The sequence below is a fragment of the Chroicocephalus ridibundus genome, chromosome 5, assembly GCF_963924245.1.
Source record: "Chroicocephalus ridibundus chromosome 5, bChrRid1.1, whole genome shotgun sequence".
Classification (NCBI taxonomy): Eukaryota; Metazoa; Chordata; class Aves; order Charadriiformes; family Laridae; genus Chroicocephalus; species Chroicocephalus ridibundus.
The window spans coordinates 74,844,975-74,870,860 of record NC_086288.1 but is presented as its reverse complement, the minus strand read 5'-3'; the positions used below and the strand labels follow the sequence as shown (position 1 = coordinate 74,870,860).

The window sequence follows — 25,886 nt, the reverse complement described above, 5'->3', positions numbered from 1 at the left end:
CATGAGTTGCCAGATAATAGAGTACTGGGCAGGAGTGGGGTAAGATTTGTGATGGTAGATGTTGAACAGCTGTGGTGACAGCAGGTTGGGAAGAAGTCTGCTGCATGCAGGGGAGACGAGTGCCACTCATTTAGTCTTTCAGACCCAGAACTTTCCCATAGTACCCTCTTTGGTACTGACAAATTCAATGTGACACCTTACCCTGTGTCTTACAGGATCTGTGTGAATATGGTAAGATCAAATTCTGGAACTGTCTGTTGAGTCTGTGCAATAGCAAAACATAACCCTCTCTTGCCCTATTCTTAATCAGAGCCCAAGATATTTTATAGACCTATGTGCTCATCCTAAGAAATTGACCTGGGTCAGCAGGAGGTGATTTCTGTATGGATATTGTGTGTAACGATTCCCACTCATGATATCTAGTGCTCACTAGGTCAGTTTATCTTCCTCTGGTTTTGCAGTACTGGCAGTGCGGTTATCTCTTAAACTGGGGCTAAACTTGATCTTAACCCCAAGCCTAATTTGCAGACAAGCCATTCTCCCATACTGGTGCCAGCACATAGTTTAGCCTTTTGTGCTTCCAGGAAGATAATTAAGTAAGATAAAACGTAACATACTTTCCTGAATCCTTCATCCACTACCCTAACTTCAGCCTTAATCTTGAGGGACATATCTGCCTTGTGTATGGTACACAATGGATGAGAGAGAAATGTCTTTTATTAAAATGACAGGTTGTGGAGATATTCATATGTACCTTTTGCTTCATGCAAAGAAGGTAGAAGCATATGTTAAATCACTGGAATGTGCACTAATCAGCAGGTGAGATGCTCGATAACTAATAATCTGTTTGCAAAAACTATTAATAAAGTGTGAACAGGCACAATTCAGGCTTTCTGTATTAAAGATCCATGACTACTGATAGTTCAAAGACTTGGCTGAAAATGAGCACGTCCCTTCTCACAGTAATAAATAATCTGTAGGGCAGTCCGCATGGGTCACGACATTCAGCAGGCAGATTCTTTTCATGCTTACATTCAGTGCTTAGAAAGTGCATGTATTAGCCCCTTGCCCTCTACAAATCTAGCTGCCCTCTGCCTAGCAGAAATAAAACCCTCCCTGCTCATCCATTTCACATTCTGTTCCTTCTTACCCAGTTTCATCTGGAGGTCTGATCCTGATGGGTCTGGGGAGAAGCTCTCTTGATTGATTAATAACTGTGCTCCAGGAGTCAGGCTGCCTGACCCACTTCCCATGCAGTAAGGTCTATCTCCAGAGGCAGTGCTAAAAATACACCACCACCAGTGATCTATCCAGCTGCATGTTATGCATTTTTGTTTCCTGGACTCGTGGTGTCTCAGGCTGTTTAGTAAAGCATGCGCTGGTGTAAGCTGGGCGCAATCAGTAGCCTCACCAGTAAGTGTGAGTGACAGCGCAAAAGGACCCATTCTTCATGCTACACCAGTGCTGTCGTGATTGCAACGTTGTACTTGTCACATCCTCTAGAGACCACCTTTCAGGAGTTATTTTACATTAGGGAAATACTATATTTAAAATAACTCTAAAATTTGGATTCAAGACTAGACCTGAGCCAGTGGGGTTGTATTGTTTAAATATTTGCTTGCCTTTTAAAGATGAACTTGTTTATTAACACGTAATTCATTTTACCATTCTGCCCTTCCCACGTAACTGTACCAATGAGCTGTTTTGTATAGGCTGTATCTGCTGTTCTGGATGCTAAATAATTTCTGCTTAATAACTATGTTGATTTTTGTTTGTTTGTTTGTTTTTCTGCAGGCGTCCATATGTAGAAGCAGTCAGCCTTTATCTGGCTTTAGTGCTCGATGCCTTGAGGATGAGCAGATGCTCCAGGCCATTAGAAAAGCAAACCCAGGAAGTGATTTCCTATATGTTGTTGATACTCGGCCCAAAGTAAGTACAGTCAATTTCTTGCACGTAGCAAGACTGAACCTGGGCTGAATACATTAGGAAAGATGCACAGCCCAAATGACTGACCATAGTTCTCATCTTAGTTGCACCTATGTAACTCCACAGGTAAATCAGGATTTATCAGGGGAATCTTAACTGGGAATCCTGCCCGCATTTTTATCTCTTAGAGGATTTTTTTCTTTACACTGAACTTTTCTCTTTTTTGTTCTTAACAAAATGTCAAGATACAGAACAGTAAATAACTTGGAATAGAATTGTTTCCACACAGAGGAGCTATCAGTAACTATATTACTGATGAGGTTAGCGAAAAACAATTCCCATTATAAAACTGTATTTACAGTTTTAAATATACAATTTTAAACTATATTCTAATGTTGCAAACCTCTGCCTGCTTATGTGGGAATATTTCAACGACCTCTGCATAAGGCTAAGGAAAGACCATTTACTGAGGTGACAAGGAGACCTTCTTTGAATATCTGCAGCACTTTTGTGTTTTTGAGAGAGAATCTGAAATATGGTAAATAGCGATCTCAGGTGCCATATCTCATAATTGACTAAAATCTTTAGCCAAGGTAAAAGCTTTAGAAAAAATTATGCTGTGCAGAAACAGTGAAACTCAGTAATGATCTAGAAGAGGTTGGAAGCTAAAAAAACTTTGTGTCCAAATTTGGCATGCCAGCAAACAGCTCAAGGTGATAAGAGCTAGATAGGCTTCAGTGTCTGGAGGTGGGAGCAGGGATATATTCTTTCTCACACCGTTGATAGCTTCCCTGCTGTAGTTACCAAAGCATCTGAAGAAAAGAAACCGAAGGGGCAAATCTCCACAAAATCCCTGGTAGATCTAGGGTGAGCTATAGCAGGGGAAGAGGAAAAAAGAGAGCAAAGGTTTGAGGAAAAGGAACAAACGAGGAAGCTCTTTCAGCATCCTGAGATGAGGAGACAGAGCCTGAAAGGGCAGGGTGGCTAAAGCTGAGAAACATGAGGAATGGAGCGAGGAAGGGCAAACCTGGCAGAGCTGGAGCAGAAACAAGGGACCTGCCTGGTTGGTGATGGTCTGAAGGCCTGGGGGCTGGTGGGAAAGTGCTGAGCACTCACAGCTGTAATGGGAGGCAGCAGCCAGAAAAACAGGTCTTGGCATGTCTCCTTGCACTTTGTCATTTGGTGGCTACTTTGACCTTCAGTTCCCTCTTTTTTCCTGCAAAGGCGAGGATGGTACCGCCTTACTTGCAGTCTTGATGCAAGTGAATCATGAGGAGCACTAGGAAAGGACTGGTATGTTTGTGTTCAGAGCAGGCTTTGGATAGGAAGCACAGACCTGGCTGCCTAAATAATGCTTGTTTAATAGTTTTCTGTATGTGATAATATTTATACCTTAGCATTTCCTGAATATTCGTACTCTTCCATAATTAAGGAGGTTACTCATTGATGGGATTTATTACTAATGACTTACTGACTTGGCTACTAATGATGTTTTGCAAGGTAGTAACAGGAAGGATCCATCCTGTAAACTTTTCTGGTAAATTACTATGATGAGACACCTCCTGTAAGCAGTGAAAAGAACCTGTTCTTCAAGGGGAGAGAGTGAAATTGGCTCGCTTAGCCATGAACGATGGCATATTTCAGCAATATGGCTTCTTCAGGAGCTAGTCAGCAAATGAAAACTGTTTGTTTTAATTTAATTTCTCTGGGGGGAAAAAAAGAAGTTTTGATGTAACGACATTTGTATGCAAAGATTCCTAGTTATCTCTCTGTGCTGCAAGAATGGACGGATTTTCTAAAGATCCTGTGATCCCAGGTGCCAAACGCAGCCTTGTTACAGCTGTTACAGATAATTTTGCAGTTCCTGATGCATGTATAAATCTAGAGCATGTAGGAAGTGACAGATATCAGTGTAAGCTGTTCCTGGCATTCCTCAGGGAACCGTTAACAAATGTAAAGGTAAGTTATTGAGTCTGGTGCTCTAGGAAGCTAAAAAACTACCTGCCTCTTCTCTCACCAGAACTGGTTCCTTGCAAAGATGATGAATATTAACGGACCAGGGAATTCAGCATTCCCAAGAGCTATTCATATGCTGTCCCTCATTGCGCTTGATAATCTTCAATAGAAAAGCTTTGGCTGCGGAAGAAAGCTTTGTTTCCACTTCATTTAAATACACCAGGATGGCCATATGCAGAGCTTTTCTTAGGCTACTGTCTCTCTTCATATTCTCCTTCCTCTACATGTTACAGAATAAACTAATATAAACTTACTGTTTATGAGTAAAACAAATTACTTCTATAACTTTTTATAATAAGACAGGAATCGGTTATCCTCCACATGAAAGAAGATGCCAGGAAACCTGGCAAGCGAGGTCTGTTCCCGTTAGAGGTTGTCTCCTCGTATTCACTGAGATTAAGCGAGGACAGGCACAATTTAGAGAGCTTTGCAACAACTACTTTAAGAGCAACAGATGGAATTTTGGTAGGTGATGTGGAAAACTTGTTAGTAAATATTGTGGCAGCTGCAAAGTTTGGCAACTGACAATATTTAAAATAAATGAGTGTCAGAAAGCCCTGCAAATTTAACCTTATATTTATTTGCTTTTAAAGAGGGCTATTTCAGACTGTCTTAATAAAGGATTTCTGTGATAAAATTGCTCTGCGGCAGAGACAGTTAATAGCATTTATTTTACTGAGGATTAGGTCAGTCAGGGGCTAGATGTTTTTCATTTAGCGTTTCAGGGGTATGTGGTGTCTTGGACTCACGTGCATGGATCTTTCTTCCTGAAGCTATATGCTATTGCAGAGAGACGCTGCTTCATGTTGTTTATGTTAGAACACTGATGTCTACTTCAAAAGATAAAGATTAGGATTCAGCAGATAATTTTTATCTTCCTAGCAAGTCACACTGAGGACTGTGTCCTTAAAGGACATGCTGTTCACAGGCTGTATCTTTTTTTTATTGTTCATTGATAGTCAAAACATGAGCAGACTGCTGGTCGATAGACCAGATTCTTTTTTTGCCTGCACTTTTTCCAGAATGGCATACTACAAGTTAAAAGAAGTTTTACACAAGACCTGAGTAAATGAAAAATGCTGGATTTTTTGCCTAGGTTTGCATCTGAGAATATGGTTCCTTCTGTTGTATCATGAAATTCATGCAATGTTTCAAATCCTAATGGTGGTCCACAAATGTAACTATGTACTCCTATTGCCAAGTTCTGCTGCTCGTGGGAATGGATGCGCTAGAAAGTGTGAAGATGGGAAAAAAATCCCCTATCTTCACATATTAAATTGGACAGAATAAAAGAATTGAAAAGTGGTCTCACCCATCTGTTTTCTTAGCATCTAAAATTAAATTCTAATGGCATAAAAAGCTTTTAGTCTTTAGCTGTTTCCTTTGAAATTTAAGAGGTCAAATTTCATCCATGGAAAGCTATTTTGACATACGATGTAAAAAAGCTAGACTTGTTCATCTTGGTTGGAGATAAGTTGGCAGCAGACAATCAGTCCTGCTCAATTGCATGCATTTAGCTCCAAATTAAAATTTAATATCGGGAATATGTGCGTTTAGGTTGGAAGAGATCAGGAAGAGACACATTCTTGTCTATCCCATGATATCATTAGCCGAGTACTGAATATATTATTGTGAGTTTCAGGAGTGACCACAGAAGCAGCAAATCAATAGTACTGCCTGCGATATTGGGAAATAAACTGGAAATGGAGTTATCTGCACAGCCTCTTGTCCCCATGGCGATGCCTAAGACACACATTGTTTTGGTATCTCATGAGCACGGGCTCTCACTGCAATGAAGATGAGTCTCTTTTTGTCCAACTGATGCCTCATAAGGTCTCTCCAAAAGCTTTGTTAGTGCTCTCCAGTCTGGATGTGCAGTATCCATTGTCGTTTAATTCTTAAATCTTTCCTGAGCAGAAGCTGTTAGTCCACCTTGGAGTGGAGGTTCTGCCATGTGGGATGCTTTGTTATTCCTGAAGCCTTCATATTTCTTGGGAAGTTCAGCCTGCATTTCATAAGAGAACATGCACTTTGTGCAAAAAGGCAGTTTCTTTCTTGAAAAGTGAGATTGGACAGTGAGATTTACCTATAGGAAATAAAAAAAATAATTAAAAAAAAAATCATAGATAAGGTGTTAAAGTAAAAGTACTTAATTCATTTCTATCAGCTCTAGTTTTCAGCACTGAGATCAAAATTTGGCATAAGGGGCTTGGCAGATAGTTTTTGTTCCCCCCAAGAATTTCAAAGAGGGCCGGGGGGGAAATAAGCATTTAAAAAACTCCTTAATTTTATGCTTGGGAAAGCTGAACTAAAGAAGCATTTAGTGACTTTCCCATGCCAGGAGGCAAGTAACAGATTCAAAGACAAAACCCTGGCTTCCAGTTGAATGTATTGTTTGCCGAAGCATAGCAAAATATTTGATAGCGCTGCATTGCAAATGCAAATATTTGTGGTAATTTAGTCGATTTAAATCTTTTGTGGTCTTTCACAACTAGACCCACGATACTATAAACATAGGAAAAACTACTCCAACTCTCTCTTCATTATTCCAAACTTCGAAGAAGGAAGCTGTATCAACTTTTGGTTGATTTGAGCAGTAAAACACTCTAATTTGAGCAACATTGCAGTGTGCATATGTGATGAAACAGTGGCATGGCAGATAAGACACTGCCACCTCCTGGGTGCCTTCTGCTAGTAAACAACGCTGATCAGAAATGAAATCAGAACAGCCTTTTGAAAACAAATGAAAGCCTTTATGCTCTTGCAGAGGAGTTAACGCTCAAGGTGCGTGAAATAGAGGTCAGAGCCTCAGCAACCCAGCACCCTGCAATGGGCTATAAACAGTTCCCCAATTCCTAACCCATTGTGTTGACACTCCGATAAATGCTTCCTGTGTGTGCCTGGCTTAAATCACTCAGATTTATTGCAGTAGACCATGAGCTTTGTTTTGAAAAGAATGTGTTTGCTACTGCTTTTCATCCAATTTTCCCTAAATTTTTCAGCTCAATGCAATGGCAAACAGAGCAGCAGGGAAGGGATATGAAAATGAAGACAACTACTCCAACATCAAGTTTCAATTCATAGGCATCGAGAACATCCACGTCATGAGAAACAGTCTGCAGAAAATGCTTGAAGGTAATACTCTTCCTCATTGAAAACTAGAGGAAAGATTAGATCCTTCTGTCACATAAATCAGGGTAACTGCTCTGAAATCAGCAGCAGTGAAAATGGGTATGAGAAGGGAGCTCTGCATAGTGTGCTGCATGCAGCTGCCTGCTGGCGAGTGGGACTCGTGCAGCGGCGCAACTAGTAGGGATTTCCTAATTGTGCAAACACCTTGTTTCATGGGTGAAATCCAGGTATCGTTTACTTTAATGGCAAAATTCATTTGACTTCCATCCACCTTACTTCTGCTACTTTGTCTTTTGCAGTTTACATTGATGCTATAATGAAAAAAATTACTTATGCTGACTTTGATGCTAGTGGAAAACATAGGAATTTTTTTTAAGCTCAGAAAACCTATGGTTTGATTTTTGTATGTGGTCAATAAGGTAGTCATGCATTTTAGACTGGAATTTTAATAGAAACTTACCCATGCCCTGTATAGAACATGTTACATCAGGTTTGTGTATGAAACTCACAGTCAATGGGTGTAACCATTGAGCACCTTCATAATCCCATGGAAATTAATAATAATTGCTTTATAAATACTTATCAGTGTATAAACAAGTACATCTGTACTGCCATTTAATATTTGGAGTAGATTACTCTTTAGAGGCCTTCTGTGAAAGGGGTAAGAATAAATAAGCCACCCTTGACCCTCAGCGTCTTGTTGATTTTCACTCCACTCCACAGTATTTACTTCATGTATATCATCAACACCTTCTCTCACCTCCTGGATCAGCTTGATGTAGCTATTCTTGGTGAATATGTGAATTTTAGATCTAAGAAGGGCTTACGTTTTCTGTGACAGAGCTGTGCTCTATTTTCAAATGAGAGCAGTTTATGAAAACCAGCAGTAAAGTTGGTGCAGGTACAACAGTCACTCTCTTCATGACTTATTTTGACTTAATTCCTTGGTCTAAGGGTCTTGGGAAAGAAAATAGAAGGATTTTTAGTACACTACAAAGCCTCGTTTGGCTAGGAAAGAGGCCGGGTGAAGAAACCTGTCACTTTATTTATTTGGTTTAAGACCATCAAAGTCAAAATAATAAACAACCAGCCTGGCTGCATGGGACAGTGCTGTGTACTATTTTTGAGCCAAAAGTTCATGAGACAGGCCCAAACTGACATATAACGAGGTAATTTCTAATGCATTGAACACTTCAGGCAGCTTTGGGGGGGCATTACTTCTTAGCTTCTATTTTTACATGAGCCATAGGCTCAAAACATCTGCTTTTTTCATGGGTTTTATATTTGCTATGTTGAAATCTCATATTTAGTGACCTGGCTGATAAGATTAGAAATTAGTGAAGTTAAATCTGCAATTTCAAGCGTTTGAGCCTTTCAAGTATTTTTTTTTTTTTTCTTAAAAACCTCATGACTTTCAGTGTAGGAGCAGGGCTTTTCTCATGGAAGGGGCTGCATATTTTTCATCTTTTTCCATTCGTAGTAGTCTCCCTTCATCCCTTCATCTGCTTCCCTTGGGGAAAGGGTATTTACTACCTGACTTGCACATACGAAGGGAACCAGAACCAAAAAGGCCGCCAAGGACAACGATAATATAATTTAATATGGCTTTAAATTTCTATCAAGGAGGACTTAAAACACACCTGGGTCAATCTTTAAGGTAAAACGTCACATCATACTACAAGCATTGCAAGATATGTCTGACGATCATGATCTGTTGTGAGATGTTACAAGGTACCTAAAAACCTTTGAAAAGACACATGAGGCTGATGAAAACTGATTTTAGTTTGATGTGTGCTGTATTGTTGCTTGGAAGCACGGAAAAGAGGACAAGGTCTGATGTGTTGCAGGAGTGCAAGGGCAGTTTTATCCAACTCACTGGAATTAAGCAGAAGTGAAAGTTGGAGGATCTTTTTCACATGAGAGACTGCAGAAGGTTTTCAATATACAATTTTAAATAACTTCCAATGCTGAGGAAATTTGAACGAAAATTGATTATTCAGTTTTCCATTGGAAAATGCACTTATATTAGGGATGTGTTCTTTTCAATGATGTTTCTTTAGGAAAAAGCCGAAGAAATTAATTTATACTTATAATAATGTCAATAATGTATTTGAGTAGGTAAAAATTTGGTTTCAGCTTTGTGATTTTACTGACTTTCATTGTAGCAATTTTATTTATCTTAACTTTAACATGTGTTTACTTTTGTATAATGTTATTTTGGCAAAATATATCAGCCTTATAAAATGATTAAATCTGTAGGATAAGGAGATTTTTTTCAGAATATGCAAAACATTTTGAGATTTGACTGTACTCTGGAAGTAAAATGCATTTCAACATGCTGGAATTTCCTTCCAGAAAGAAAAAAAAAGTTTTACTTTTGTCTCTGCTGCCTCATATTGCTTTAGTATACTATTGATTTTTTTTTTCATTTGAAGAGAGGTGTATGTGAAGACCCTTGTGATAATTCTGATCCTGTGCATAACCTCCTTGAAATAATTTTTAATATTAGAAGGAAATGTTGCACAAGGACTTTTCTCAGTAAAGATTCAAGGGCTGGCCGGGGCTGCTGGTTGGCACGCGTGATGGGGCGAGTTTGCCATACATCCAGGGGCCAACCACGACTTGAGCCCCATTTGTTGCGCGTTGAAATGATGACCGCATATGCTCCCTCTCTATATTTAAACAGCAAATATGAACTTCTCCTCCCCTCATACCAGGAGCAGTAGTTGCTGATGTAAGAGCAGCCCTCTGATCCTTGGACTTCAGTGAGAGATCACCCAGGAAGAGGGCCTGACGGTTTGGCCCATGGCATTTACTCCTTCCTCTACTGATGGCCGTCCCACCAGAAATGGGGGAACTGGTCCAGCATCCCCCTCTAGTACTTTTGCTGGTGGAAGAGGCCGGCTCCACCATGTGTCCTGGTTCTTCTTCCCCTCCTGGGGACAGGAGCACCCCTGGATTGCTATGAGCCCTGCCCAGCGCGGGTCTTGATTGCTATGAGCCCTGCCCATGTAGCAGGTCTTATTTCTCCAAGATTTTGGTACCTTTTCTGCGGAGATGCCTTTTCCCCTTAGAATCAGCCTCTTAATTGAATTCATAATTGAATTCAGTATTAAGGTCCAGATCAGTAGCCAAAAATTATGTGAAATACACAGTGTATGCCTTTAGGACAGTCTGAACTTTGCTCAGTGAAGTGGTCAGTAAATATTGACTCAAATTTGGTAGTGGGAATGAGCAAAGCACTATTTCAGCCTTACCTTGGGCTTTTGTAAACAGAGACAGCAGCTTCAGCCAGAATTCAGCTACTAATTAGTCATGCTTCCATCTGCACAGGAGCATTAAGCATGTGAAAAGCTGTTTGCTTTCACTGCTGCTATCTGTGCATTTTTATAAATATCCTTCAGAAATGACTTTTAAAATAACCATCTGGAAGAGGCCCTACGTACAAAGATTGCGAGGCTTGGTATGGACACATTAGGCTATTTTGCCTCTGAATTAAATAGAGTTAAGACAGCCAGATATGTTCAGCAGTGGTATAAACTCTGGCTTGTAAAATTAAATCACAATTACTTTGAAGAAAACTAAAATTATGCCACTGGCCATAATTAATTGAGTCTTTTAGAAGATTACCAGAGGACAAGAGACCTACTAAGACATTATTAGTTCACAGATCTAATCTAATAATCTAATAATCTAATAGTTAATCACAGATTAACTCAGTAAAAATGATGACATTTTTTCACTGTATTCCTTAAATTAGTTTCACTGGTTAATATCGTTTTGCTTAAAATACAGTACAGTTCTACATGGATCAAAATAAATGTGTAGGCTACTTATGGGGTGAATTTAGTGTCTCACTCTTGAAAATAGATTGCACCAAATATTTTTGAGTATTTGCTTGCTGCTGGATTGAGGTATCTGAATTGGATTCTGATTGCCCTTTTTTTCTTCTGATGTCACAAACTCTGTAATGTTAAAAAAAAAGACACTTGCCTCCAACAGGGTAGAAACTTAATGTTGTAAAAACTGTGAATTATGGCTTTTATCTCACCATCAGAACACTTTCTGACTACAAGCGATGTTTCGCTAAGGTTTCATTCAGGGATGGAGAACTGTGGAGTGAATCGCTTTAGCTCAAACCCCATCGTCTGTGGTGATGCTGATGGCTGGGTTTGGTGGGCAGCCCAGCAAGCGTGGCCAGCAACAGGAGGCTGTGGCACCATTTAGATGGATGTCTGCCTGTCCGACAGCAGAAATCATGTTTTCCACCTCCAAGCCCTCATTATTATACATATATACATGTATATATACATATTATACATCATATATATACATGATCCCCTCTCAGGGGTTTGAAAACTTTGCTCCCAACACAGTTTTGGAAAATCTGTGCTGCACAGAAGGATGTATTTGGCAAACTGTTTGTTACAGGCTTTGTAACAGCTTCTTTTTTTAACTTAAATCAACATATTGGGTAAAATTTGACCCAGCCTCGTTTCTTAAATATATGCTTTTTTACAATGGTAAAGTTTGACTGTGAAGTAGCCATTCTTTTCAATAGATGAACGTTTTAGATGGGGATATCTGAAGAGATAACTCTTAGGTTGAACAGTCAGTGAAAACTTAAGGGACCATAATTAGTGTAAGATGTAACTTGTTTTGCAGTTTGTGAGCTGAAATCGCCTTCAATGAGTGACTTTCTCTGGGGCCTAGAAAATTCTGGCTGGCTGAAGCATATCAAAGCGATTATGGATGCTGGCATTTTTATTGCAAAGGTAAAGTGTGCAAAATGAGAACAAAACTTGTACTAACCAGATACAGACAGCGAGGATCAAATTCTCTGCTTGTGGGTAACTTCTGTTACCTTCAGCGACGTTGTATCTGGAAAAAAAACCAACATCTTGCAATGCTTCATATATGAGGAGAGACGATTCTTAGGTGCTGCCTTGTGGACATTTTGCTAATTTGGTAAAAAAAAGTTTGTGTTCTTTTCACCGAAGAATTCAAATGTGCTAAAGCCTCTACTACCCTGTATCTTGTTATGCCGGGTATTTGAAGGTCCTTACTTTACTCCCCAGCAGTGATTGTCACCGTGTCTTTCCCTGTTTCCCCTGCCTCCTCCACTGGTTTCTGGACATGTTCTTCGGTGAAGGTTTCTGTTCAAGCACTACTTCTTCACATGGTAGTTGTAATATAGGAATATTAGCTACTGTGTTTTCCCCTCTGATTTATTTAGCAACCAGCTAAATGTACCTCCTAAACCAACTCCTGTGTATTACCATGGCCAAACTCTCCAGCAGCTTCTACTCTTACATACTCAAAAACTGATTCAGTAAACAGTTGTTGGCTTTGGTAAGAAATTATTTCTCCTAATCCCACCCAAAGTAGTGCAGGTATTTGCCATCTACCAACAGGAGTTTAAATTTTATCACCCCCTTCCTTGTGCTCTGCCTTTTAAGGTTTCAATTCTTATTTTTGAGATTACTATTACAATTTCTTATAGGCCATTTTATTCACATGACCTGCTAGATATGACTGTATGGATGAAACTTGATGGGTTTCCCTCCTCAGTAACTGCTTCTTTCTCCTGCTTTGCTTCTCCCTGCTCAGCGGGCAACTGCAGTTTCTTACTGCTGCGGGATAAATGCACATGTTATTATTTCTCCCAGCCCTACTAGCTTTCATTAGCTTTTAAAAATCAGGTCATTTTACATTAGCTCGACGACAACTTTTCCCCAGTGGCTAGTCTTAAAATACTGTCCAAAAAAATTTATCCTTTGTCCGTGTGCTTGCTAGCCTCGTGCCTCCTCAGGCAGGCACTTTGAGCCGTTCTTATTTGTGAGGTTCCCAGTTCTGTTGTTGGTCTCCTGCCCACAGGGGTTCTATTTTGGTAGAATCTACTTGTCTCTTGAGATAAACATAGATAATTTATTATTATTCCTTGTTCCCTATTAAGCCCAAACTTAACTTAAATGTTTGTTTTTCTAAGCCGTATCTTTCCTAACCTATTTTATTTCTCTGCTTTCTAAATTTTGTTCTCTTTAGAAATGACAAAGGCCAAACCCCTTAGAACTTAAAAAAAACCCCTCAAGTTCCAAAAATAATGCAATACTTCGGAGAACTTAGTACGATCTCTTCTATATGTGTTTGTGTATAAAATGGGATCCTCTTTCCCCAGTTATTTACATTAAGTGAGTAAGAGCATTAACTGCATCTGAATCTGCTTTAGGTAGTTGTACCTCTCTGGCAAGTTGAAGTATTTTAATTTAAATGGATCCCACATCCTCCTGTAGTGGAGCGTGAACAGGTGACGCTGCAACCACCATAGTGCATGGGATGGGATGAGATTAAGACATTTCAAATGAGAGAAATAACACTCAACATAATTAAAAAACTCTGTGGCAGAGTTAAAAAAAAAAAGAACAAGGTTTCCCAGTTCCCTAATGAATGCTCTCTATGTTGCACTGTCTCGCTGTTCCTCTCTTACCATTGCCTTTCTCCCTGCTTGTGGAATTTCTGACTGTTTCTGTACCCGTAGGCTGTGGCTGAGGAAGGTGTGAGTGTGCTTGTTCACTGCTCTGATGGCTGGGATAGGACAGCCCAGGTGTGCTCTGTAGCGAGCCTTCTATTGGATCCGTATTACAGAACTATGAAGGGATTCATGGTAAGCAGGTTCTCTTTCACAGAGTAAATAAAGTATTATGGCATCATTTAGTATTAATATCTTTGGCTTTAATGGAAAAGAAACTTTCCTTAAATATACCTTTTTCATTTTCTTTCTTTCTTTTTTTTTGTTTTGAAGTAGGAAGGAAAGTTTTTTTTTTGTCCAAGTTACAGTCTCCCAATTTCCATATGAAATGTTACCAAAGGTGGGGATCATTTGGCCACCTGTTTATTTCTTTCCTAACTTTGACCAAGAAACTCTCTCGCAGCCCAAGGAGCTTTCCTGCAAGCGAGAGTTCGTATTCATTTCAGGGATCAGTGGAGTTTTGAGTGTCAGAAGCATGTGCTCCCGAGATTACAATGAGTGCCTATGTTGGAAAATCTGTTCCTTTCCCGAACAAACCAGCACTGGTTAAGGATCTAGGAATGCTGATCAAGTTACTGATCACACGTGAAAGAGATGTTTGAGACATTTTTAGGTTCTATTTTAGAAAATGATGAATCAAGCTAATTGAAGCTGTGCTGAAATACTGGCATCCCCTCTGTGTCTGTGAAGAGCGCTGCATTCTCTTGAGCTGGCAGCAGTGCTTATTGTTCGTTATTTTCCTACTTACTTGAAAAATTATCTGGGATTCTAATACCACTCGCTTACATCATTCTTGCTTGTCACTTTTCTGCTTATTCTAAGAATTAACTGGAATTCCAGTACTGCTTGTTTACTCCCCTCTTCTGCCTGCTTCAATGTGTGTCAGCTCTGCTCCGCAGCACTGAATGCAATATTCTCATTTTAGGTGTTAATTGAAAAAGACTGGGTTTCCTTTGGTCACAAATTTAACCACAGGTAAGGCAGTGCTAAGGTTTTTCTGTATCTATTTTTACGTAGTCATTATCCACTGCCATTCCAATTTTACTTCCTTGTTGCCTTACAAAGCATATCAACAGAATGCCCTCCGGAAATTGCCATACCCTTTTCTCCTACTATATAATTTAGCTGCCTGGAAAAATGGAAGCAAAATATTTTCATATCAGTCTTTTCTTATCTATGCACTCCAAGATTGCTCTCGGGAATCCCGAGTGCTGGTCTTGCAGTTGCTACGAGCACTGTGAGACCCACGTGGGAGAAAAGTAGTATGTATCTGGCTTGGAAAATCCCTTTGGATTCCAGCAGATCTTTCAGTAAAGCCAAGACTCCCCACCTAAGGCCCTGTTCAGTAAAGTCTACGTCTTCCAGGACAGTATTTAAACTTAGGCATGTCTGTGAGTTAGCTATTATGTAAAATATGCTCTTTCTATTACACTCTGTTCTAATGAAAACAGTAGGATTTGTTCAGAAGCGTCAGCTAAAGCAAAGCAGAGCGTCATCTATTTGGACAAGTTATTTTGTACGTCCAATTATGTAAATGCTATCATGTAATGAAAATGCTTGAAGACTTTATAGATTTGAACATGGATAAATATACACGTTTTCTTTCTTTCTTGTATTTCATTTTAGTTTCTGTAAAAATGACAAATGCAATTTTTATATCAGAGTTTAATTACATTATATTGTTTGATTTGAATATAAATGTGTTGTAATTTCCAAAAAACACACCAAAACTTTCAAGAAATCTGTACAGCTCCACACCACTTGTGAAATTCCAGCAGGAATTACTACATTTAACATAAAAATGTCATATGTCTGTTATTATCAGTGGTGAAAGGTATTATGAAATGTAATCACCACTGATAGCTTTGGTTTGCAGTACAATATTGTCATATTTTCTTTGATGCGTAACAATAGTAGAATTAGAAGTTTCAATTTTAGATGTTCATGGAATTCCACACATATACACACACCCACACTAGACAAGCAGAATAACTGATTGAAAATGCTTCTTCCTATTATGTAGACTTACATATTTTACCTCTATTTTCAGGCTCCTTTTCTTCATTGCAAGTGGTTCCAAGAGACATTTTCATAGACAGAAAGTTTGATGTTCACTTGGCAGAGTAGCATGTAGCCATTTCCCACTTTCTAAAAATGTCACTAAGAGGGGGCAGCTTTTAAATTGTTTTCTGCCGAGGTTATTCTGTTCCTCTCCTGCTCGGTTTTCTGGTTTGGGGAATGGTCTGCCTTTAAGCGCCTGTCTAAGATACGTTTTTGTTATTAGGTCATTGCAGTCATTCTTACAATGACTTATGTTACTGTGGTATAACTTCTTATTAATAGTGTTAAAACATGGCTATGCCATAGCCAGCTGTTGGTAGCTGTAAGGCAACAAGACACCCATAAAAGTGGTTTTTTTCATTCGTATTTGATAAATTCTGCCTTCATTCTACTCCACGAATCTTGCATCATTTCTGTAAGTAAAAAAATACACTAGCAGTTGAGATTTTAGAAATGAATGCCTATGGTGTAACTTGCACATTTAAAGTGAGTGGTTTGTTTTCATTAGTGTTAATTCAGGTTTCCTAGAGGATTTCAGGTTATGATCATACGTATCTTGTCTTGTTTCAGGTATGGAAATTTAGATGGAGATCCAAAGGAAATATCCCCTGTTATTGACCAGTTCATCGAGTGTGTTTGGCAATTGATGGAACAGTTTCCTTGTGCCTTTGAATTCAATGAGAGATTCCTCATCCACATACAGCATCATATTTACTCTTGCCAGTTTGGGAATTTCCTGTGTAACAGCCAGAAGGAGAGACGAGAGCTCAAGTACGAAAGTCTTTTCTTTAGGAGCACATTTCTATATACAGTAGCGAACCGCACCCCAGCGTGTGGGGTCTGTGGGTGGTGTGTTGAGCAGTCAGATATTTGCCCGTCTTCACGTGTGTGCTTTCATAGGGCATGGAGTGCAGCGCAGACTTCTTGGCTGTCGTCTTCTGGCAGCACAGATTAATACCGAAAAAAGGTTGATCCTCTGCACCGTGGCTCTTCTGGGAGAGTAATCCTTGGTGTGCGTGACAGGGATTAGTGAAAACAGACAAGAGCATTAGCCCTTCAGCCGCGCGGCCCTACCTTTATTGCTGCATCAACAACATAGAAGGCAAGCCAGCACAATACTGATACAAGACGATATCGCCTCCTGAAAGGAGGTTGTAGAGAGGTGGGGGTCAGTCTCTTCTCCCAAGTAACAGGCAACAGGACAAGAGGAAACGGCCTCAAGTTGCGCCAGGGGAGGTTTAGATTGGATATTAGGAAACATTTCTTCACTGAAAGGGTTGTCAGGCATTGGAACAGGCTGCCCAGGGAAGTGGTAGCGTCACCATCCCTGGAGGGATTTAAAAGACGGGTAGACATAGTGCTTAGAGATACGGTTTAGTGACGGCTTTTGTCAGGTTGGTGGTTGGACTCAATGATCTGAAACGTCCCTCCCAACCTAGGCGATTCTGTGATTCTATTCTAGTTAAGTTCTCAGTTTGATTCACCACTCTTCTGTGTTTCAACCTGTCTTTGGATGTCATGTCAGAACAGTTTACTCCAGACCTCTTGGATACTTTTTTATGAAGAGCCTTTTTGTCTGGTTACCCTCCCTAGGACTGAGTCAGCAAACTATCATTCTGCTGCCTGGCCCCAAAGCCATTATGAATTAATCTACCTGCCCTCAGGCCCAAACAGAGACAATAGCATCGTTCCTGGCAGTGATGATGGTGGTATCTGCTTCCTGGAGCCCTGGCTGCTCACGTGCATCACAATACCCACTACTTTTCTCACACATCCAGACCATGCCAGCAGCAGCAAGGAGCAGAAGGTGGGAGTTACTGCTTCCTCCTGCCATTTGGTCCCTTTCACTGCTCAAATGCCGAGCAGCCTCAGTGACACAGACCATTTTAAACTAAAACCTTCACGGGGCATCACATCCCAAGACCCAACTGCCTGAGAAATTGCAGCTCAATGGTGTCAGAGTGCTTTTAAACATGGGAATCCCTTCAATGTGTAGAGATTGCTCTGAAAGCTGATTTTTATGGACGTGATCCGCTCCATCTCGCAAAGGAACGTGCCTTTGCACCTTCCCTCTCCAGCTGCTCTGGCTTTATGGGAAATGGATTGGATTTTACCTTTAGTGACAAAACAAAGGAATATGAGTCTCTGTTTTTCTATATTTATAACTTAAGTCTAATTCTGTTAAGGAAATATAAAGCTGATTGTAAACGAGTAGTACAGAGCACTAGAATGTTGCATCTAAGCTTTAGCTATACCTGAATTGTAGTAGAGACTTTAATAAGTTTTTTATTTAATATACTTTTTTCAGAATCCAAGAACGAACATATTCATTGTGGGCTCACTTGTGGAAAAATCGTGCTGATTACCTAAATCCTTTGTACAGACCGGACCACAGCCAAACCCAGGGGACCCTGCACCCACAGATGGCTCCATGCAACTTCTTGTACAAGTAGGTAGTACCACTTGCTACCGAGAATTGTAGGATGTGCTAGTACAGAAGAGAGCACCTTTGTATTTAAGCATTTCTCATCCCATAATGTACCTTCCTGAGCGTAAATTCAGTCTCAGAGGTCACGTGTTCATTCCCTGCGTGCCCATAGTCAGCCAACACCTCCGCACCATTCCACAACAGAGCATTAGTCTGAAAAGAGGCTTAAGATTAAAGCTATATTGATAGTCCCGTGTCCTCGTTTCGTGGTTACTCGCTTCTTCCACTGAGAAAAGTCTCTTTCTGTTCTGTTCTCGTCTGTGGTTTCTGAATCTAAAGTCGCTTCAACTTCTTCCATTCCGAGATTTTGTGATGTTTATCTGGATCAATTGGTGTCAAAAATAAAAAGGGACATTTCAAGAAACCATATTGTTTCATTGCTAAAATAAGTGTTCAGTAAAACAAAAAGCAGCCTTTCCCCAGGTTGTTGCTACACCCTGAAGAATACACAGTAAGTTTTACTTATTTTTTTTTCAAAATGTATCAAAACATCCTAATTTTAGAAATGGTACTACTGACATTCTGACTTGAGTAATTAATTGTGCCATTAATCTTAACAAGCTTAAGGAGAACTTGAATAGAAATTAATGAAAACTGTGATTTCAGTAAAACTGATCACTTTGTTTTCCAGTTGCAAGTAAAAGCACCATTAAAAAGTCAATAAATATCCTAAATGACAGAAATTGAATCCTTTCATGTCTACTATTCCAGGTCACATCCACTTTAAAACAACTTAAAAATAGTTGTTAATCATATTTTTTTGGATAGCGGGATTTATAAAAGAAGTACTGATAGTGCAGATCCTCCATGGGATGAGTAATCCTGTTGATTTTAATGGAATTACTTGGGCGCGAAAAGATTTCCAAGCATGAGCTCTCAGATGATAAACTTAAGGGGGAATGTGACTTAAATAGTACACTACTGGGGAAGGAACAATAAACCACCAAGAAGCACGCACATGCTCCAAAAATATCTGCCAGCTACTTGGCTGGGCAGCTGCAGGCGAGGGCAGGTCTCTGGGTTACTTAACCCGTCTGGTGAACTAGAGACAGACTCAGAGTCTGGCTGCGGCCACCTACGGCCAGGAAGAGAGAAAAGAGGAGGGACAGAGTAAGCCATGGACTTAAAGTTCGAGTCCTTTCCTCCTGAAAATGAAAAAGCAACTCAGCTGTTTGTCAGGGTTTGTCAAATAATTCATAGAATCATAGAATGGTTTGGGTTGGAAGGGACCTTAAAGATCATCCAGTTCCACCCCCCTGCCCTGGGCAGGGACACCTCCCACCAGACCAGGTTGCTCCAAGCCCCGTCCAGCCTGGCCTTGAACACCTCCAGGGATGGGGCAGCCACAGCTTCTCTGGGCAGCCTGGGCCAGTGCCTCACTACCCATTCCATACAACAGGAAGAGAACTTGCCAACATATATGTTTCATGCAATTTCCAGAGGCCAGTTTAAAATGTCAGTTGAGATATTAAGAGAGCAGGATACCATACTGGTTTTTTACTCCTGATTTTTAACTCTTCTTTACAGGTAGGAAAAAAACCAAACCCTGTTAACTAGCTGCACCTCACCCCCCTGCCCCAGCCCCAGCCAAAACCAAGTACACAAAATGTCAAAGTCACCTTCATGGGAAGTTAAACAACGGTTGAGAAGTAGGATTATGAAAAACTGCCTTTAACCATGGCTGTTTTATACATACCATTGCTCTAAGGCCTATAATGTAGAATGAGAAAATAATACAGCAAAAGTTTGCATTCAGTGAACCACCCTCAGCCACGTGAGCTGAGGTGCCTTCACCTTTCTTTGTACTGTGTATCACCACTGGGTCAAGCTGTCTATGTCTACAGAGTTGCATCTTCAAGACAGAGCCATTGCAAATGGACCATAAATCTTACCAAATACTCCAAAAAACTTATGGGTATGCACTCTAATGGTGAATAATCCATAGCTGCATCATTTAGGACAACATGTGTCTGAAAAAAAACATTAAAAAAGTGTGTATTTAGGTCTTGTGAGGCCACCTCACCAAATGAGACAATTGCTGACCTTCCTGTCACTTCCAGGTTCTGGAGCGGTATGTACAACCGCTTCGAAAAGGGGCTGCATCCTCGACAGTCAGTTACTGATTATCTGATGGCAGTGAAGGAAGAAACTCAGCAGCTGGAAGAAGAGCTGGAGGTCTTAAGAGAGGTAATAAACACCTGATCTCGGTGCCCCAGGTTCAACCAACGGTAAATGAAATCCAAGTCTGTACGCTGCAGAGTCCCCGACATGCTACATCCTTTTCTGGCATGAGGATGCTCAGCCATCATCTTTGTTCTCACATAAATTACAATGAATGTTTTGCACTTATTTCTTTAGGGCTAAAGTTTCACCTGTGTTGGTGCACAATTACTACTCCTGAAAATTTTATATCTTTCTGTAACTCCAAGGGATGCTGTAAGTCAGCATCGGTTTGTGATAAATTGTGCGCTTCTCATACTCCATAAATACAAACTGGCAGTTTTAGAAGGTGCCAATTGGGTTGGGCTCTGAACTTAGTTTCTTTCTTTATTATTTGTTGCTGAAGGGGGCCTACAAGAAAGCTGGAGAGGGACAGGATGAGGGGTAATGGCTTCAAACTGGAAGAGGGGAGATTTAGATTAGGTATTAGGAAATTTTTCACTATGAATGTGGTGAGCCCCTGGCCCAGGCTGCCCAGAGAAGCTGTGGCTGCCCCATCCCTGGAGGGGTTCAAGACCAGGCTGGATGGGGCTTGGAGCAGCCTGGTCTGGTGGGAGGTGTCCCTGCCCAGGGCAGGGGGTTGGAACTAGATGAAGTTTAAGGTCCCTTCCAACCCAAACCATTCTATGGTTCTATTATTTTTTTTAAAAGGCAAAGACACATAAGAGGATTACTGGGCCCTAAATATGCCCATGTAATATATGCTGTTTCCTTTATTTCAGAGACTGGCGAATCTTCAGAAATCACAACTAAATGATAATAAAGTCAAGAGTAAGCGACAAGAGCGAAGCAAAGAGTTAGGGCTTTCTACTTCCAACAACAGCTTAGCTAACACTCCCCAGGAGTATAGCAATGACCTGAAATCATTCCCGTCCCGGAGCCCTTCACAGGGGGATGAAGAAGATTCAGCCCTGATTTTGACGCAGGACAACCTGAAAAGCTCCGACCCTGACCTCTCGGCTAACAGCGATCAGGAGTCTGGCGTGGAGGACTTGAGCTGCAGGTCCCCAAGCGGGGGTGGCTGCTTGCCCAGTGAGGACAGTGGCAAGGATTCAGACGAGGCTGTATTTCTGGCAGTCTGAAACACCGTCACGACAGCAAGGATCTGGATGAAACTGAGTCTCCCACGGTCTGGAATGACATCTTTTCATCAGATAAAGAACGGAAGTGGTCTGTGGCCTAAAGAAATAATCCAAAGAAAGGGAACTGTGCAATTGTGTAAGGAAGGACTGAAACAGAACAAGCCATTATTAGTTTTAAGACATAATGCTAAAGAAAGGTAATATCTGCTGTTATATTTAGTTAAGCCAATGTGGTATTCGTTTTGACTTTATCAATGTATTGCTCATTTATCAATGTATCAAGGTCATGTAAGTATTCCTTACTTTGTACATTTCCATAATTACTTATTGTACAAAGTAATAGTACTTTGGAATTTCACGTCTTTGGAGAAGAACTCTCTTACACATAGGAATAAGGCTGAAGATTCATTAGCGTTAGCTTACTGGTGAAGCAGTCCAAACTGATTTTTTTTAGAGCTCTTTGGCCTTCAGACATATTGTGTACATTCTTCACTTTTTTTTCTTTTTTCATGAGAGGTGTTAAATTTTGAATTCCAACAATTATTTGGCATCTTCTCCTACTAGGATCTTTTACGGCAAAGTAAAACTAACAAAGGGACATGCTCGATCCCGCAAAAACATCCTTAAGTAAGCAGCTGCTGCTGCTGTACCCGAAGGCGTCCCGTTTGTATCCAACCCTCAACCAGTGCTGAAAGTTCAGTAGTTTTTGTGAGCAAACCTTCAAGAAACACACCACCACTGACACAGCCTTCATGGGAAAGCACGCCGTTGTCACCAAAGGCACATCAGGCAGCATACTCTGCCCTCTTGCCGCTTTGTTCTCAAGTTTGATTGTTTATATCGTACCCTTGTTCCAAACTGCCTACGTAAGATATGAAGGTAAAATTTTAAAGGTAATAAACCCTCAGATTCTCCAGCCTATTTTGATTCCTACTTGAAAATGTTTTATTTGAGTGGGCGTGAGGCACACAGACATTAGAGAAAACAGGGAAATCAAAACCACTTGTAAGAACCACTTATGAAAGCATCACTCCAAATTCTGAATTAAAGCTTTTGCCCATAAAGGAACTGTTATAAGGAATATTCCTTCCAAATCTTATTGTTGAAAATAAACTAACCACAGCCAACGGGTTTTTTTATCCTCACACAAAATTTCCCTTTTAGTATTTGCCAGCCTGAAGAGAGCATGGCAATGCTAATTTAAAAAAAAGACTGATTCGCCACAACAGAAAGTTTAATCTCGTTGGGTTTAAGAATTTTCATAGTTTTTAAAAGTAGGAGTACTAGCTTTCATAATCACTGGTACGGAAGTAAACCACTGAAAACTGTTTACAATTTGGGATGTTCTGAAACTCACCAAAAAGGCTTCCATATCCGGATGCAATTCTTCCAAGGGTTTTTTTGTTGGGTTTGTTTTGGTTTTTTTTTTAATTTAAGCAAGCAGTTAAAAATATAATTGACATGGCTGCTCTTACCTGCTTGGAGACAACGCGGTACTGAACTCCAGTAAAGCAAAGCAGCAGTAACTTAAGTTTACTTTGATCGCGTCTCATGCTCCTCCTTCAAATACAGACTTACCGGCAGAATCAAATTATATAAATATACCTCAATTTAGAAGCTTTACATTTTATTATTCAGTCTGCTTTTATGGAATGGCTTTTCATTCTGTTCTACGAACTTCTGGTATCAAAAATGAGTAGGTAAATTAATGTTCTCTTAAGGGAGCTGCTGTCTTTGAACAAATAATTCCACTCCTAACAGCAAGATTTATCTTAATGTGATACTGGAAAGGCCAGATTCTCAATTTGATAAATCACTGTAGCTCAACTGAAATAAATACAGCTATAATTTATACTCGGTTCAGAATCTAGCCTTCTGCTTTTTAATCTTTACAAATTTTTAATAAATGAAAGCCCTGATTTTAATTGCACTTTTAAAAATGCTTCATATTTTGAACATAGCCTGTAAAATTTATGGTATTAAAGGACACTTTGAATGGGTTTTCTCAAACTAAAGAAACGTGCTGCAAAGTCAGCAATGAAAACTTAACACTCAAATATTCTGCCTAAAAATGAGTTTGAAAACGGGCAATATTATTGCACAGCTTTAAAGTGTAAAGTTGCGTATGATGGCATCGTGTCCTATTAGACATGTCTAGAAATAAATGCGGCACAGCAATATATGCAAATTCAAAGCACTGTCTTCATGTCGCTTATGCAACTCTTTGTAACTCGCTTTACAGCTGAAATATTAACATATTAACATTTTATATTAAGCCTTTACTTAGCCGCCCACTGTAACGTGTCTTTCAGTCCTTGGAATTTTGCGTTGGCTACCTCCGTTTTCATTGTAATGGATGTACCTGTGCCATTATCAGCCTGCTGAGAAACACCTTCAAATAAACACTGAGGTCATTTAGCGTTACGTTATTTCACAGCCGTGAATGAAACAAAGCTTTGCTTTCCCAATTGTTGTAATATAGTTCTCCATTTACTCAAGAATCACTCTGTCACTGAGATCAAGGGATTTTTTTATCTTCCCTACTTCAATACTTGGATACAGGAGTTTAAGCTGTGGAGGAACCTACAACTGATAACCAGAACTGAGGCTGCTGTCACTTGAGTTAATTACATGCTACACCCCTATATAATTTTTTTTTTAGGGAATGCAAGACAAAAAGGATGAGAAAACCACACTATGAACTACAGATTTCTTGTAGCGATATCCCCTCTGCTGCAAATCCTTGCGCATTTAGCACGAGGGCACTGTAATTTGAAATGGGACACACATGAACGGAACTAAACAGCTGGGAAAAAAGTAACAGAAGAGCATTACAGAATTCTGTGCTGTAATTTCAGCCTCCCTGGGTTCAGGCTGTTCTTTAGTATGAAAATGTGCAAATAAAGGATGCTGAAGGTGATGGGATCAAACAGATGAAGCTTCCTCTAAAAAGATCACCACCTAAAGACCAGAAATAAAACTGTATTCAGTAGCTGCCTTTATTGGCAGCTCTCTGCAAGACATAGACGAAGGCAGCAAACTGGCAATGTGTTCTGAAAAGCTGAGAAATAAGCAGTTGGAGGGCACAACTCAGACTGAAGGATATCACTAAAAGTAAGGAGAGAAAAAGAAAAAAAAAAACCAAACAAAAACCAGGAAGGAGGCAGGGGAAGAAAGCTCTTTGTAAAATTAGCAGTAAGGCGGCAAACTACATTCTTTGAAGGCAGGGGCAAGCCAGAGCACCACTTTACGCTGCATGAAAGATGCCTGACGACACAAACCAATAACAATTAAAACCCAGCGACAACAAGGAGGCAGCTTTGCAACGAAGGTAAGCATTGTGTCGCTGCTGACCAGCTAACTCGCTGCTTTTATGTGGATGCTGCCCTGATCTGCACAGAGAGTCCTCAGCTTCATCCCAAACATCACAGTGGAGGCAACGAGCTGCTCCTGTGCGCGGGCTGGAGGTCCAGGCAGTTTTTAGGTTGGCTGGTCACCCTGCCACCCTAGTGCAGAGACACCACGGGGACTGAAGAGTCCTCCCAGGACAGGTAAGTCACTGACAATTCCTTTGGGAAGGGAGGAACATGTGGTGGGGTAAGTTAGGAGTAGGGCAACTTATCACAGTACTAAGACCAGTGAAAAATCTGCCAAAGATCCAGGGCCAAGCGTGCAGCAAACCCCGAATTCAGAGAGGCCAGAAACACTGGGGGCGATGAGAAGAAAAGGTAAAATAAGCATTCAATTTACTTATATTAATTAAATTGCCAGTAGAGCACCTGGAGACGGCTAATCAAATCACGTTAAGTCTTAAAATAAAATTTAGTGCTTTTTTAATGTAAATAATTTGGGAAAGAAGCTAATGAAACCTTGTAGGTCCACCAGAATCGTTGTGACTGAATTCAGGCAAGGACTCATTTTTAAGTGTGCTGGTTGCCAAGGTTATTCCGATGAATCTAATCTGTTTCCAAAGACTAAAGAACGCAGTTCTTCAGTTAAGGTATTTATGTTAAGGTACTTATATATAATATAGATAACATCATTATCTAAAATGATATATAATTATTTTATAATAATATATATACCTTAACATAAATATATATAACATATATATATACAAAAAAACATATTTATATATAACATAGATATATGTGTTTTTTTAAATATATCTATATATATAAAAAAACCATATTTATGTTAAGGTATTTCCTTATCATTGATATACAAGCTTTCTTTGTAGCTTATTACTACACATAAATTCACCCGCTACAGGTATCTGACCAAAACAAGGCATTTACAAAAGCACAATATGGGTTTTCAAAGCCCATTTTAATGAAGGTGGCTCCGGGAATTAACAGTTTTGAAAGGCTTAAACAGGAAAAGTTCGAATCACTACATGCAAAGATTAAGTTTGTCCTTGAGTGATTTACTG

General features: G+C 40.0%; 1 protein-coding gene across 3 annotated transcripts in view; it reads left to right on the top strand.

The window, feature by feature from the left end:
- Window positions 1-25,417, top strand: part of MTMR7 (myotubularin related protein 7) — a 52,661-nt gene extending 27,244 nt beyond the window's left edge. For all 3 annotated transcript variants that reach the window (XM_063335862.1, XM_063335863.1, XM_063335861.1), the window contains 9 exons: window positions 1,795-1,929; window positions 6,945-7,077; window positions 11,740-11,849; window positions 13,613-13,738; window positions 14,529-14,578; window positions 16,235-16,435; window positions 17,973-18,113; window positions 20,213-20,339; window positions 21,095-25,417. In XM_063335862.1, the coding sequence (XP_063191932.1) occupies window positions 1,795-1,929; window positions 6,945-7,077; window positions 11,740-11,849; window positions 13,613-13,738; window positions 14,529-14,578; window positions 16,235-16,435; window positions 17,973-18,113; window positions 20,213-20,339; window positions 21,095-21,454 (1,383 nt within the window). In that variant the 3' untranslated portion in view covers window positions 21,455-25,417. The remainder of the gene's footprint in view (window positions 1-1,794; window positions 1,930-6,944; window positions 7,078-11,739; window positions 11,850-13,612; window positions 13,739-14,528; window positions 14,579-16,234; window positions 16,436-17,972; window positions 18,114-20,212; window positions 20,340-21,094) is intronic.
- Window positions 25,418-25,886: the final 469 nt, after the last annotated feature.